This window comes from Aethalodelphis obliquidens, unplaced genomic scaffold (genome assembly GCF_003676395.1).
Source record: "Aethalodelphis obliquidens isolate GAN/ISIS:26980383/991018 unplaced genomic scaffold, ASM367639v1 scaffold16, whole genome shotgun sequence".
NCBI lineage: Eukaryota > Metazoa > Chordata > Mammalia > Artiodactyla > Delphinidae > Aethalodelphis > Aethalodelphis obliquidens.
Window position 1 is genome coordinate 34,187,048 of NW_020837960.1, and position 11,556 is coordinate 34,198,603.

Genomic DNA, 11,556 nt, shown 5'->3' on the forward strand with positions numbered 1-11,556 from the left:
CGTCCCTAGCATCGGCAAGCGGACTACCAACCACTGAGCCACCAGGGAAGCCCTTCTTTATATTTTTAAACAAAGAATCATTGCTTGAGATCTTTCTTTTTTTCCTTTTAATTCTTCCTTTTTTGGAATGGGAACGTCTATCCTTTGCTTGCCCAACCAACGTATTTTAGAAGGAGATAATTTATTAGTTTCACACATTCAGATTGGAGAGGAATTTTGCCCCAGCATGAGTCATACCCTAAGTCTCACCCATACCTGATTTAGAAGATACTTAGATGAGATTTTGGACTTAGAGTTGATGCTGAAATAGGTTAAGAATTTTGGGGGTGTGAGATGTGCTGAATGTATTTTGCATGTGAGAAGGACATGAACCTGTTATGGGTTGAATTTTTACCCCCCTCCCAAATTCATCTGTTGAAGTCTTAAATTTCATTATCAGCTATAACTTTTTGAATGCCCTGGTTGTAAATTTGCCATTGCTAGGTTCAAGGAGCTTGCTGTTTGTCAATAAATGAGGGAGTCTCTCTCTTGGGTGATGAGGTAAGAAAGAAAAGAACATAAGACTCAGTGTAACAGTATACAGCCAAATAATGAGCAATGTTAGAAGGGTGATCTGCAATGCTTCCAAGACAAAATTCAGCTCGCAGCAAGCAGAAATGAGAGTTCCTTAATAGAGCTCCAATTTCAGTAGGCTGCTAGCACAACAATGCTAGGAGACTAATCCTAGCAGGCCATGAGAGTTTTCTATTCTTTTGTACGTTTCTCTCTCATTAGGTTATCATACTTAATAACTCAGTGCTAAGCTCTACCTTCAGTGATGTTACATCTAAATACACACATTTAAAGAGAACATGCCTTAATTTATGATAGAATTTGATCATTCAGAATGCTTACTTTTATAGCAGTACTTAATTGTTCAAAATTTTTCCCTGCCACCTTCAATGCTTCATCAATTTCTTCCACAGTTTCAGTCTCCTAAGAAGGGGGAGGGGGACCACATACAAATACAAAATATAAAAACAGATGCTTAGATATACTGTATTAGTTGCAGAAACATCAAGCTACCATTTTGGTTACAAAAGCAACATAGACAAATTACAGAAATCTGAAAACAAGCAACAAAGAACATTTTAGAGTTTTGGTGATAGCATTCCGGATTTCTTTTTTTAGCTATCTTTTTGAATAAATGGGATTATGTCCTATAAACATTTTGCAACTTAAAACTACCTGAAAATTTTATCGCGGCCATAAATAAATACATGTAAAAAGTAATAGTTTTTAAGAAAACAAGATTATGATTAGGCTACATTAAGATTTAAACACTGAAGATAGTGCTCTCTCCTCTCCCAGCCCACTAATGATCTCCTTAACAAAAAAACTTAATACTCCATTCAACTGCATTTTGGAATTTATTCTGTTTCTAACCTTCAATTAAAAGAATACATTATTTAAAGTCATGAAAAGTAGTAACTGGTACAATTCAAATCTTCCAACAACAATTACATCATCATCAACGAGTGCCATTAGGCCTTTTAGTTGTCATTAAAACAACTGGAAAATCACACTTAGAATTTAGAAACTTGTGGGACTTCCCTGGCAGTCCAGTGGTTAAGACTTCGCCTTCCACTGCAGGGGGTGTGGTTTTGATCCCTGGTCGGGGAGCTAAGATCTCACATGCCTCGCAGCCAGAAAACCAAAACATAAAGCAGAAGCAATATTGTAACAAATTCAATAAAGACTTTAAAAATGGTCCACATCAAAAAAAATCTTAAAAAAGAAAAGAATTTAGAAACTTGTACTTTACACAAGTTTCACAGAATCTGAATTCAGTAACTAGGTTCAAAGGGAAGCAGCTACATACAGGTAAATATCAAGAGCACTAACAGAGTTGGTCAAAGGTAGAATGGGCTGCCTTGGGAAGAAAAGAGAATTGTTGAGACATAGTTTAGAATAAAACAAGAGATTCATGCAAGGAGTGTAGGTTTACCTCTGTTACCTTTAAGCTTCCAAAACAATCTATAATTATAGGACCCTTGAGAGGAGAGGAAAGTTAAGCTACCAGAGAAAAGTAAAAATGTTTGGCCTCATCTCACTTCATGAATTACATTTTTCATACCTCTATTACAGTTGAAGGGTACAAAACAGTCCCGTGTGTGGAGGTTGAATGTTCTAAACCAACAGTTAGTAGATCAGCAGTCTTTTTAAAGTCCTGAGAACAATTCTTCATCCTGGAAAAATGTCAAGTACATTATTTTAAGTATCAACATTTATATAATGATTTACATCTTCTATTCTGATTTTTACCCTCTATCAAAAATAATTCTGGGCTTCCCTGTTGGTGCAGTGGTTGAGAGTCTGCCTGCCAATGCAGGGGACATGGGTTCGTGCCCCGGTCTGGGAAGATCCCACATGCCGCGGAGCGGCTAGGCCTGTGGGCCATGGCTGCTGAGCCTGCGCGTCTGGAGCCTGTGCTCCGCAACAGGAGAGGCCACAACAGTGAGAGGCCCACGTACCGCAAAAAAAAAAAAATAATTCTTATGATGACTTATAAGAACACTTACAGTGGGTTCTCAATTATCTATGATATGCAAAGAGAGGAAAACCATGACTAAATACGCTTTCACATAAAACAATTTTAATCAAGAATTCAACTTCTCAACAAATTCCTAAAAATAACAGTTTACAGTATAAATTGTGCTTTAATTTCCTAATCATCTCTCCTTCCCGGATATTTTTTGGTAGAGATGTTGGTAATCATTGAACTGTCCTAAGCTCAATTAAAGTATTTATACACACAAATGCCAGCTATTAAAAAATGTACTTATAGGCCTGCCTTATGTACATAAAGGTAATGAATTTACTAGGCAAGTTAATTTCAACGGAAGAGTAAGCTGCATTTTTTGTCTACAGATGCTAGAGTTTCGGCCTATTTTTATCTTTATATCCCTATGTTGGCTGGCACACAGTAAGCACTCAGTGTTTGCTGAATAAGTTAATCATAAGCCTATAATAGTTTATTATGATTAAATGTTCCTCTCATAGAATAATACACTAGGTAATTTTTAAACATTCAATTACTTTAAAAAGTGGATATTCATGTTCTTGAAAACATATGTGAATGCATTAGCCATAAGGAGTCCATCATTCAATTCCTGTTTCAAAATATTAAAGACAAATCAGGAAGGAAATACATCATGTATCAAGGAATACTTCTATTTTAAAATATATGACTATTTGAACCAAACTCTACTGGAATTAGGAAATAGGAGTTTCTAACGTAAGTACACTTGACATGGAGAACTAATTAAAAAATGGCAATTTGGAAAAAAAATGGGGTACCTAAAACAGATTCATCTACTTCTGAAAGTAAAACTTTACTTTGCAACTGTATTTGACATTACACATACCTAGACAAAAGTACAATCAGACTTGACTTGCACGATGGTTAAAAAGTAAGGAAGTTTCACATATAAGTCCAGATTTCTATTTTGTCTTGGAAAAGAAAAGGATAATCTGGGACCACTGGGATGGTCTCAACACACACCTCCAGTGACTGGCTGGAGCTGAGCAGGGGCTCCCTCCTCTGGAGCGGGTGCACAATCTTTACTGCCCTTTTAAAGTCGGTCTCCCTCACACAGTAAGTCATCTGCTAGATATGTAGGTGTTCCTATATGTTATGACTCACACAGAGCCACAAAGATTCCTAAAGATTTATTCTAATCACTCCACTCAGAGCTTATGGAGGAAGTGACTGATGGAATACAAATAGAGGAGCTGGGAGCAGTACCTGCATTCAATGAGCCTGAGTGCTACTGCTGGTTCTATCAATACCCAGTTGCCAGACTTTAGCTAACTGCTTTTAGTACCCAAAGAAATAACTCTTCTGTTGGTTTCTAAGCACCCATTTAAATCTGGACAGAGAAACTGCAGCAGTAATGTGAAAAGTCATGACTGCTAGCCTAAAGGATTTTGGATTTTATTTGGACAGGCAATGAAGAACCACAGAACAGGAAAGAGTCTGGAAGAGCTAAAGGTAGGCAAAAGAGACTAAAACAATTAAACAGAGTGTAAAAATGGTAATCTTGCATTCTTTCTTTTGCCTCACTTTAAATAAGGACAAACTAATGCTGCTTCTTTAGGAGCTGGATTCCCATTTCATTAACAGCTCAAATTATAAACTTAAAGAGCTCTCTGTAAACAATGGGTTAGAAACACTAATCTAAGAATGACCTTTAATCAATAATTCTAAAATAACTCTTTCAGAAACATACTGAACTTTAAATACTAAAATAAGTGCACATGGAACATACTTTTTAGGCTGAAGTTTTTCCATAAAAGAATCTTCTTTAATACATCCATCTATTGGGCAGTATTCTTGTTCTGTATTTATAGTTGAAACAGCCTTAGGACAAAAGATTAAAAACAAAAAACAAAAAGTCATTCAATAAATTCTGTTCATCCAGAATTCAAAAAACTAGTGAGCCATTCATAGATAAATGAAAAGATCCTTAAATCCTCTTTAAATCAAAGAAAAATTGTACTTATGTGATATTTTTATCCTATTTTAATTTTTGAGGAAATCAGTAATTTGACAGCTATTAATTAAACAGAACATTAAAATACCACACTTATAAAGGAAATACTTGGAACATTACTTTAAAAATTTACTGTAAAAATTTTACAATGCTATCTTAAGGTATGTTCAAAACTCTAAAATACTTGGGGATAACTTTAATAAGAAAAATATAAGCCCTAAGAAAAGAAAACCAAAAAAACTTATTGGGTATCATAAAACAAAAACTGAATAAATGGCAAATTATGTTATGTTCCTGAAGACAAAGATTTAATACCCTAAAATACATCTAATATAAAATTAATATAATCCTGAAGTTCATATGGAAAATATAATGTGTAAGAATTACAAAAATTTTAATATACCAGGTATAAATGGACCTACACAGTTCAAACCTGAGTTGTCTAAGGGTCAACTGTAAATGAACAGAACAAAGCCCTGAAACAGATCCTCATATACAGGGAACTTCATACAGCCTATAAATGGCATTTCCATTAAACAGACGAAGCATTATTCAATAAATCATGTGGGAAAGCCAGCGAATCATTCTGAAGAAGAAAGTTACATACCCACCTTACATCATATAAAACAGAAAGAGATTTAATATGCACCTTTTTAAAATACTTATACTTCAATACTTATATAAGTATTGAAAAAAATAAATATGTATAACTCTGAGATGAAAAGTCTGCCTAATCAAAGAAAACTTAGAAGCCATGAAGGAGGGGGGGAAAAAACAACTGAAAAAGGAAACATTTCTGAATGGTTAAATGTAATAAAACTAAAAGTGAAAAACTGGGAGAAAATATCAATAGTTAAAATACACAGAACGAAGTGTTAATATTTCTATCACATGAAGTATCCTTACAAGTTAGGAAAAAGACAATTCAAAAGGAAAATATGGAAAGGACCTGGAAGGATCTGTTAAAGATCCTCCCAGAAGAGCTGAGAAATCAACATATGAAAAATTGCTCAATTTCGCTAGCAATCAGGGATTTGCAATTTAAAACAAGCAGATACCCAATTTTTTGCCCATTAAATTGCCAAACATGTTTTTTAAAATGTGACAAACACCGATTTTTTTTTTTTAAGACACAGAAATTAACAGAACCTGCTGATGGGATTTTTTTTTTTGGTGGGAGTGGGTTTGAGGAATTATGCAAAAATATAGTGAAAGAATTTGAAAACCACCTAAGTGTTTTTGATAAAGAGATTATATTACAGCACTTATGTACCAGGGTTTATTATGCAGCCATTAAAAGTAACATAGGAAAAAAAAAAAAAAAAAAAAAGTAACGTAGGAGGGCTTCCCCGGTGGCACAGTGGTTGAGAGTCCGCCTGCCAATGCAGGGGACGCAGGTTCGTGCCCCGATCCGGGAAGATCCAACATGCCGTGGAGCGGCTAGGCCCATGAGCCATGGCTGCTGAGCCTGCGCGTCCGGAGCCTGTGCTCCGCAATGGGAGAGGCCACAACAGTGAGAGGCCCACATACCGCAAAAAAAAAAAAAGTAACGTAGGAGACGCTCATGAGGATAGGTTAATGCTGAGAGAAATAAAGCAGACTACTAAATGTTATAGTCTCCCATGTAAATACATATGTGTCTTTGGTGGGAAGAGGATGTCCTAGCAAGGTTTCAAGTATAACGTACCAAAGACAGTTATCTATTATTAGATAATTAGGAGAAAAGCATTACTTTAAAAACATCACATTGGATCAAATGTTATTTTTAAGCGCACACCCCAAAATTGGGGGCTAAAACCTTAATAATTTCTATCCACCTACTCATTTATGCCCCTTTGGCTGGTCATTTCATAGTAAGAAGTTAATGTTACCACCAGTAGATTTGATGCAGGACATTTCTCCCAGGAAATTTAAGAAAATATTAAATACAACTGATTTAAAAGATTTCAGTTAAAATTGTGTAAAGAGTCTTAACTTCTAATATATATAATAAAAATTTTCTCCCTGTTCCCCTAGCACAGCTTGTCACTTAAGTTTTATTTATGGTGGTGTTTTCGCTTGGTTGTTTTTTTCTACTTGTAAATGAAAAAATGCGGTCAAATTTAAACGGCATTTCTTCTATGGTTTCTGACTTCAGTGATATATTTAACAAGGCTTCGCCATCCAATATTACACAATTATCTATAGTCTCTTCTATTTTACATTTTCAATTTGCATGTTATTAACATTTCCAATCCACATGGGATTTTAATATATATTAATTACCTATTGATTGGATAAATTATCATTTCCTCATGGCCCAATATATTTTTGGACTCAGGTCTAAATTATCAATAAAATGCCAGTATTTTTGGAATGGTACCTAAGTATGATCCTATCCTTGAACAAAACCTGCCATATTGCTGTATGTAATTATAGAATGGTTATTATTAACCATTAATATCAATCAAAAGCAGAGAAGGGATGCTATAAAAAAAACCATACAAGTATAAAAGATAAAGACTGGGAGATAAATTCATATTCGCCCAAACTCAAAAATAAGAACACAAGTATACCCATTAACCCTGAATGGAATCATTTTAGGCTTAAGCTTGAAATAATCAGCACTACCTAGGCCTTCAACATTAAAGATAAATTATAAATATGTCTAATGTGAATATAGGTACCTAAATCTTACTTTTTAGAGCAATGTACATTATTTAAAAATAATAAACTTCAATCCTGAAATAGTCTATAAATTCAGACTTTTCACTAATTTAGACTTGATTCTTCCATTATCTCTTATTCTAAATATAAGATATCAGGAAAAATCTAAACTTTAAAAACTAATAAAAGAGTGGTAACAATTTCAGGATGGTTTCTTGAAGGACTCAGCACAGGGGAAAAGGAGGGAAGGATGGGACAGATCACATATCCCCCAAAGTGAGAGTCGGAACTAGTCAAATGATACAAAATAGATTTGATACAACCCTAAAATCAAAAACCAATATTTGTAAATACACTATAAACACTTCATTAGATGTTACCCAAAACACTAAAAATAATACAAGTATAGTGATTTAAGAGACCATTAAACACAAAGTCATTTGCCACAAAAGGCAAGAGGTTACCATTCTAATAAACTAGCTGTTTTTTGAATATCAGAACAGGATGGATATGAGCAGAGACAGTCCTGCCTCTTCCTTTTCCCTTCACACTCTTTACCCACCATAAAATTCAATGTGTCAGGGATACTCCATTTCAACCACAGGAGCTAAGTTCCCCTTTGCCTTAACTATGTAGCTAGCCACATCTGAGGAACCGACTGTCAAAAAAAAAAAGGGAAAGGGGACAGGAATTTCCCACAATAAAGGCCATGATTTGTGAAGTATGTAATTCCAAAACAGATGTTTTCTTATATGTAAATGTTTATGCTATAATTGAAACTTTCACAAATTATACATTTATGTTTATATACATATTATTATATATATTTTTATCACGTTTAACCTGCAAACTAGTTAATCCACACCTAAATAATCAAAGGTCGACTATAACACTTATTTTAAAGCTTGTAGAGAACTTTCACATAATTCAGATTTGACTCTTACAATCCTATGAGATTAAAAAAGCAGGTATTATTTCCATCTCACAAATAAGGACACTCAGCCTTAGGGTGACAGAACTAGGACTGCATTCCAGGTCTTCTTCCTCTATGTTAATTGTTTGCCACAGAAAACAATGGATACAAATCCCCAAACTCTGATCTCTCAAGTGGAACATTATGAATTTAGAGATTAAGACAACTTTCCAGGAACATACTATATAAACTGAGCAACATTTATATTTGTAGTAAACGCAAAGAATGGTCAGTAAATTTTATTTTAAATCCTTAATTTGTTCTCATTATTACGGGCGCACAGATTTTAGTGCAACTGTACTATTTTTAGCACTTCTGATGTTAACATTAGGCCATTGTTTGCCTTCTGTTTCGTTTTTGTTTTTTTACACATCTCCACAAATGTAAATTTGATGACATGCAAAGGTTGAGGGTCAGGGGAAAATTCAAAATTTGCTTGCATGGTACTGGTGTGGAAAAGGGGAGTAGAGATTTGGGGACTTCCCTGGCCGTCCAGTGGTTAAGACTGCACTTCCACTGCAGGGGTCGCAGGTTTGATCCCTGGTCAGGGAACTAAGATCCCACTCGCTGCGCGGCCCAAAAAAAGGGCAGGGGGTGTAGAGATTTGAAAGGAATATACTTCATTAAAATAAAAATAAATTAAACAATGAAATATTCCACAGAAATCTCCAGAGTCAAAATATGTAGGCTAATAAGTTTATGACCTTAACCTTGCATTCTTCTTGATCTCTTTGAACAATTATAAAATGGATGTGAAAAGCTTTACCTTTTGCTAGATTTCTTTACTTAAAAGACTCAGCAGCAAAAATGCAAGTTTCTAGTTCCTAACTAGAAATATGTTTTATTTCTTTAACATTTTACCTTTAGCATTAGGCTGTAATGCATTCAGTGTGAAAGACAATAAAACTTACCTCACAATCAGGGCATGTAATTGTGCTGTATTCTTCAGTTATTAACAAGCACAGTTCACAAAAAGCATGTCCACATTGAAGTTCATGGTGGTGACCTATTGATGAAATTCTATTGTGAATTAAACTTCTCAGTTTGTCAACATTGAATATTCAGTATAATCAGGGGAGAAAATTAAAGGGAATTCTCTTGTATAGGAAAAGATATCTAGTTTAGTTAGAAATGGATGATTAAACAAAATTCAGGAGAAACAATACAACTCAGAAGGAGGGAGAAAAATCAGAAGAAAAAACAGGCAGAGCTATGTAGTATTGTTCGCCTTTCTTTATACAGTTATTTGGTACCTATAATACTTTGAATCTGCCATCTCTTATAATCATATAAAGTGCTCTGAGGTACTTCATTTTGACATTGTAAATTCCCAGCTAAGTAGGCTGGGAATATTTATTCAACCTAGAGATGGATAAACATTTTGGTGATCTGGGGTAAATGGTATAATCCAGACTCCAACCTAGTTCTGTTTCCAAGTCTAATGTTCTTTCTACCTGATCATACTTCCCTCTGCTAATTTATATTTCCCATCCTGTGAAGGGGACAGTGAGGGCCGACATGAGAAACTGGCAAAACCCCTCTCTTGAACAAAATAATGCCATTTGCAGCAACATGGATGGACCTAGAGATTGTCATACTGAGTGAAGTTAAGTCAGACACAGAAAGACAAATATCATATGATATTGCTTACATGTGCAATCTAAGAAAAAGGGTATAGGGACTTCTCTGGTAGCACACTGGTTAAGAATCCACCTGCCAATGCAGGAGACACGGGTTTGAGCCCTGGTCCGGGAAGATCCCACATGCCGCGGAGCAACTCAGCCCATGAGCCACAACTACTGAGCCTGCGCTCTAGAGTTCGCGAGCCACATTACTGAAACACGCGCGCCTAGAGCCTGTGCTCCGCAACGAGAAGCCACTGCAATGATTAGACCGCACACCGCAACGAAGAGTAGCCCCTGCTCACTGCAACTAGAGAAAGCCCGTGCGCAGCAACGAAGACCCAACGCAGCCAAAAATAAATAAATAAACAGATTTATAAAAATAAATAAATAATAAAAATAAATTTAAAAAAAGGGTACATATGAACTTATTTGCAAAACAGAAGTAGAGTCATGGATGTAGAAAACAAACTTATGGTTACCAGGGGATGGGTGGGAGGGATAAATTGGGAGATTGTGATTGACATATGCACACTACTATATATAAAATAGATTAACTAATAAGAACCTGCTGTATAGCACAGGGAACTCTATTCAATACTCTGTAATGGCCTATACAGGAAAAGGATCTAAAAAAAATGAGCGGATGTGTGTATATGTTTAACTGATTCACTTTGCCGTACAACTGAAACTAACACAATATTGTAAATCAAATATACTCCAAAAAAAAAAGACCCCCCCCCCCGCCTTAATGATTAAGACATTGGCAAAGACAGAAGCCAGGGCAGAAGTCAAATGCCACCACTGTCACACACACGACCCATATAAAGATCATTTTCACAAACTTAGCATGTATGAAGGGAAATATCATAATCCTGACTGAAAATCTAATACCAAGATTTTGATACTCTAAGCAGAACTTTATCATAATAAACATTATAGCTATGTCACTTCAAAAGGTTGTCATTTTAAAAGACTTCTCAAGAAAAAGGGAAAAGTAGCTAAATAAAGTTAGTCATCATTTACTATAAAATTATAGTGTTCCTGCTGATTTATATTATAATAATTGCATTCTTCTGATAAAAAAGAGCTTTAGTTTTTAAGCCAAGGAAACATCTTAAACTTTCTTACAACCAAGCTAAATTTTAAAGCTCTATTTAAATTCCAGAGATAATGTTACTAAAGAAATCAAAAGGCTTTTATAAGACTTCTGATACTGTACAAGTCGAGGTAACGTGTGCTGCACTACAGCTTACAAAGCACTTTGACAATTCTACTTGCAGAGGCACCATCTTTCCAACTGAGTACTTCTCAGCACGACAATACAAATGTATGAAAGAACCAGTGATTTTAAAAACGTACGTTCTAAAACTCTATTCTGCAGTACTACATCATTCAAATAATGGAGATGTTCTACGTAACAGCAGCGATCGAATTCCAGGCAGGAGAAACTTGCCTCTTCCCCCGGAAAACACACCAACTTTCTCTACACGCTCAGGTCTCCCAAGCGGAGTCCGTCCCGGAGAGACTGAGAAAACTGACTTTCGCTCTGCAGGTACAAAGATGTGACAGTCACACAGGGTGAAGGTAAGGCTTTCTGGCAGCTCCGGGCGCTGACAGTCAACAACTCGCCCCGGCAGAAGCACAGCGCTCTAAGGCCTGTTAGGTGCCGTTCAAGTAACCTGAACCTGTTTTCAGCGGAGGAGAGTCTCGGTGGGCGGGTCAAGAGCGCACGGTGCCCCCGACGGCCCAGGACGGAAGAACACGACGCACAAAAGTG

At 35.9% G+C, this 11,556-nt stretch overlaps 1 protein-coding gene across 1 annotated transcript in view; it reads right to left on the bottom strand.

The window, feature by feature from the left end:
* Positions 1 to 9,154, bottom strand: part of RNF17 (ring finger protein 17) — a 106,840-nt gene extending 97,686 nt beyond the window's left edge. The window contains exons 1-4 of the mRNA XM_027116771.1: positions 9,066 to 9,154; positions 4,311 to 4,402; positions 2,117 to 2,228; positions 895 to 975 (exon numbers count right to left, since the gene is read on the bottom strand). Coding sequence (XP_026972572.1) covers positions 895 to 975; positions 2,117 to 2,228; positions 4,311 to 4,333 — 216 coding nt within the window. The 5' untranslated portion in view covers positions 4,334 to 4,402; positions 9,066 to 9,154. The remainder of the gene's footprint in view (positions 1 to 894; positions 976 to 2,116; positions 2,229 to 4,310; positions 4,403 to 9,065) is intronic.
* Between the last annotated feature and the right edge of the window lie 2,402 nt (positions 9,155 to 11,556).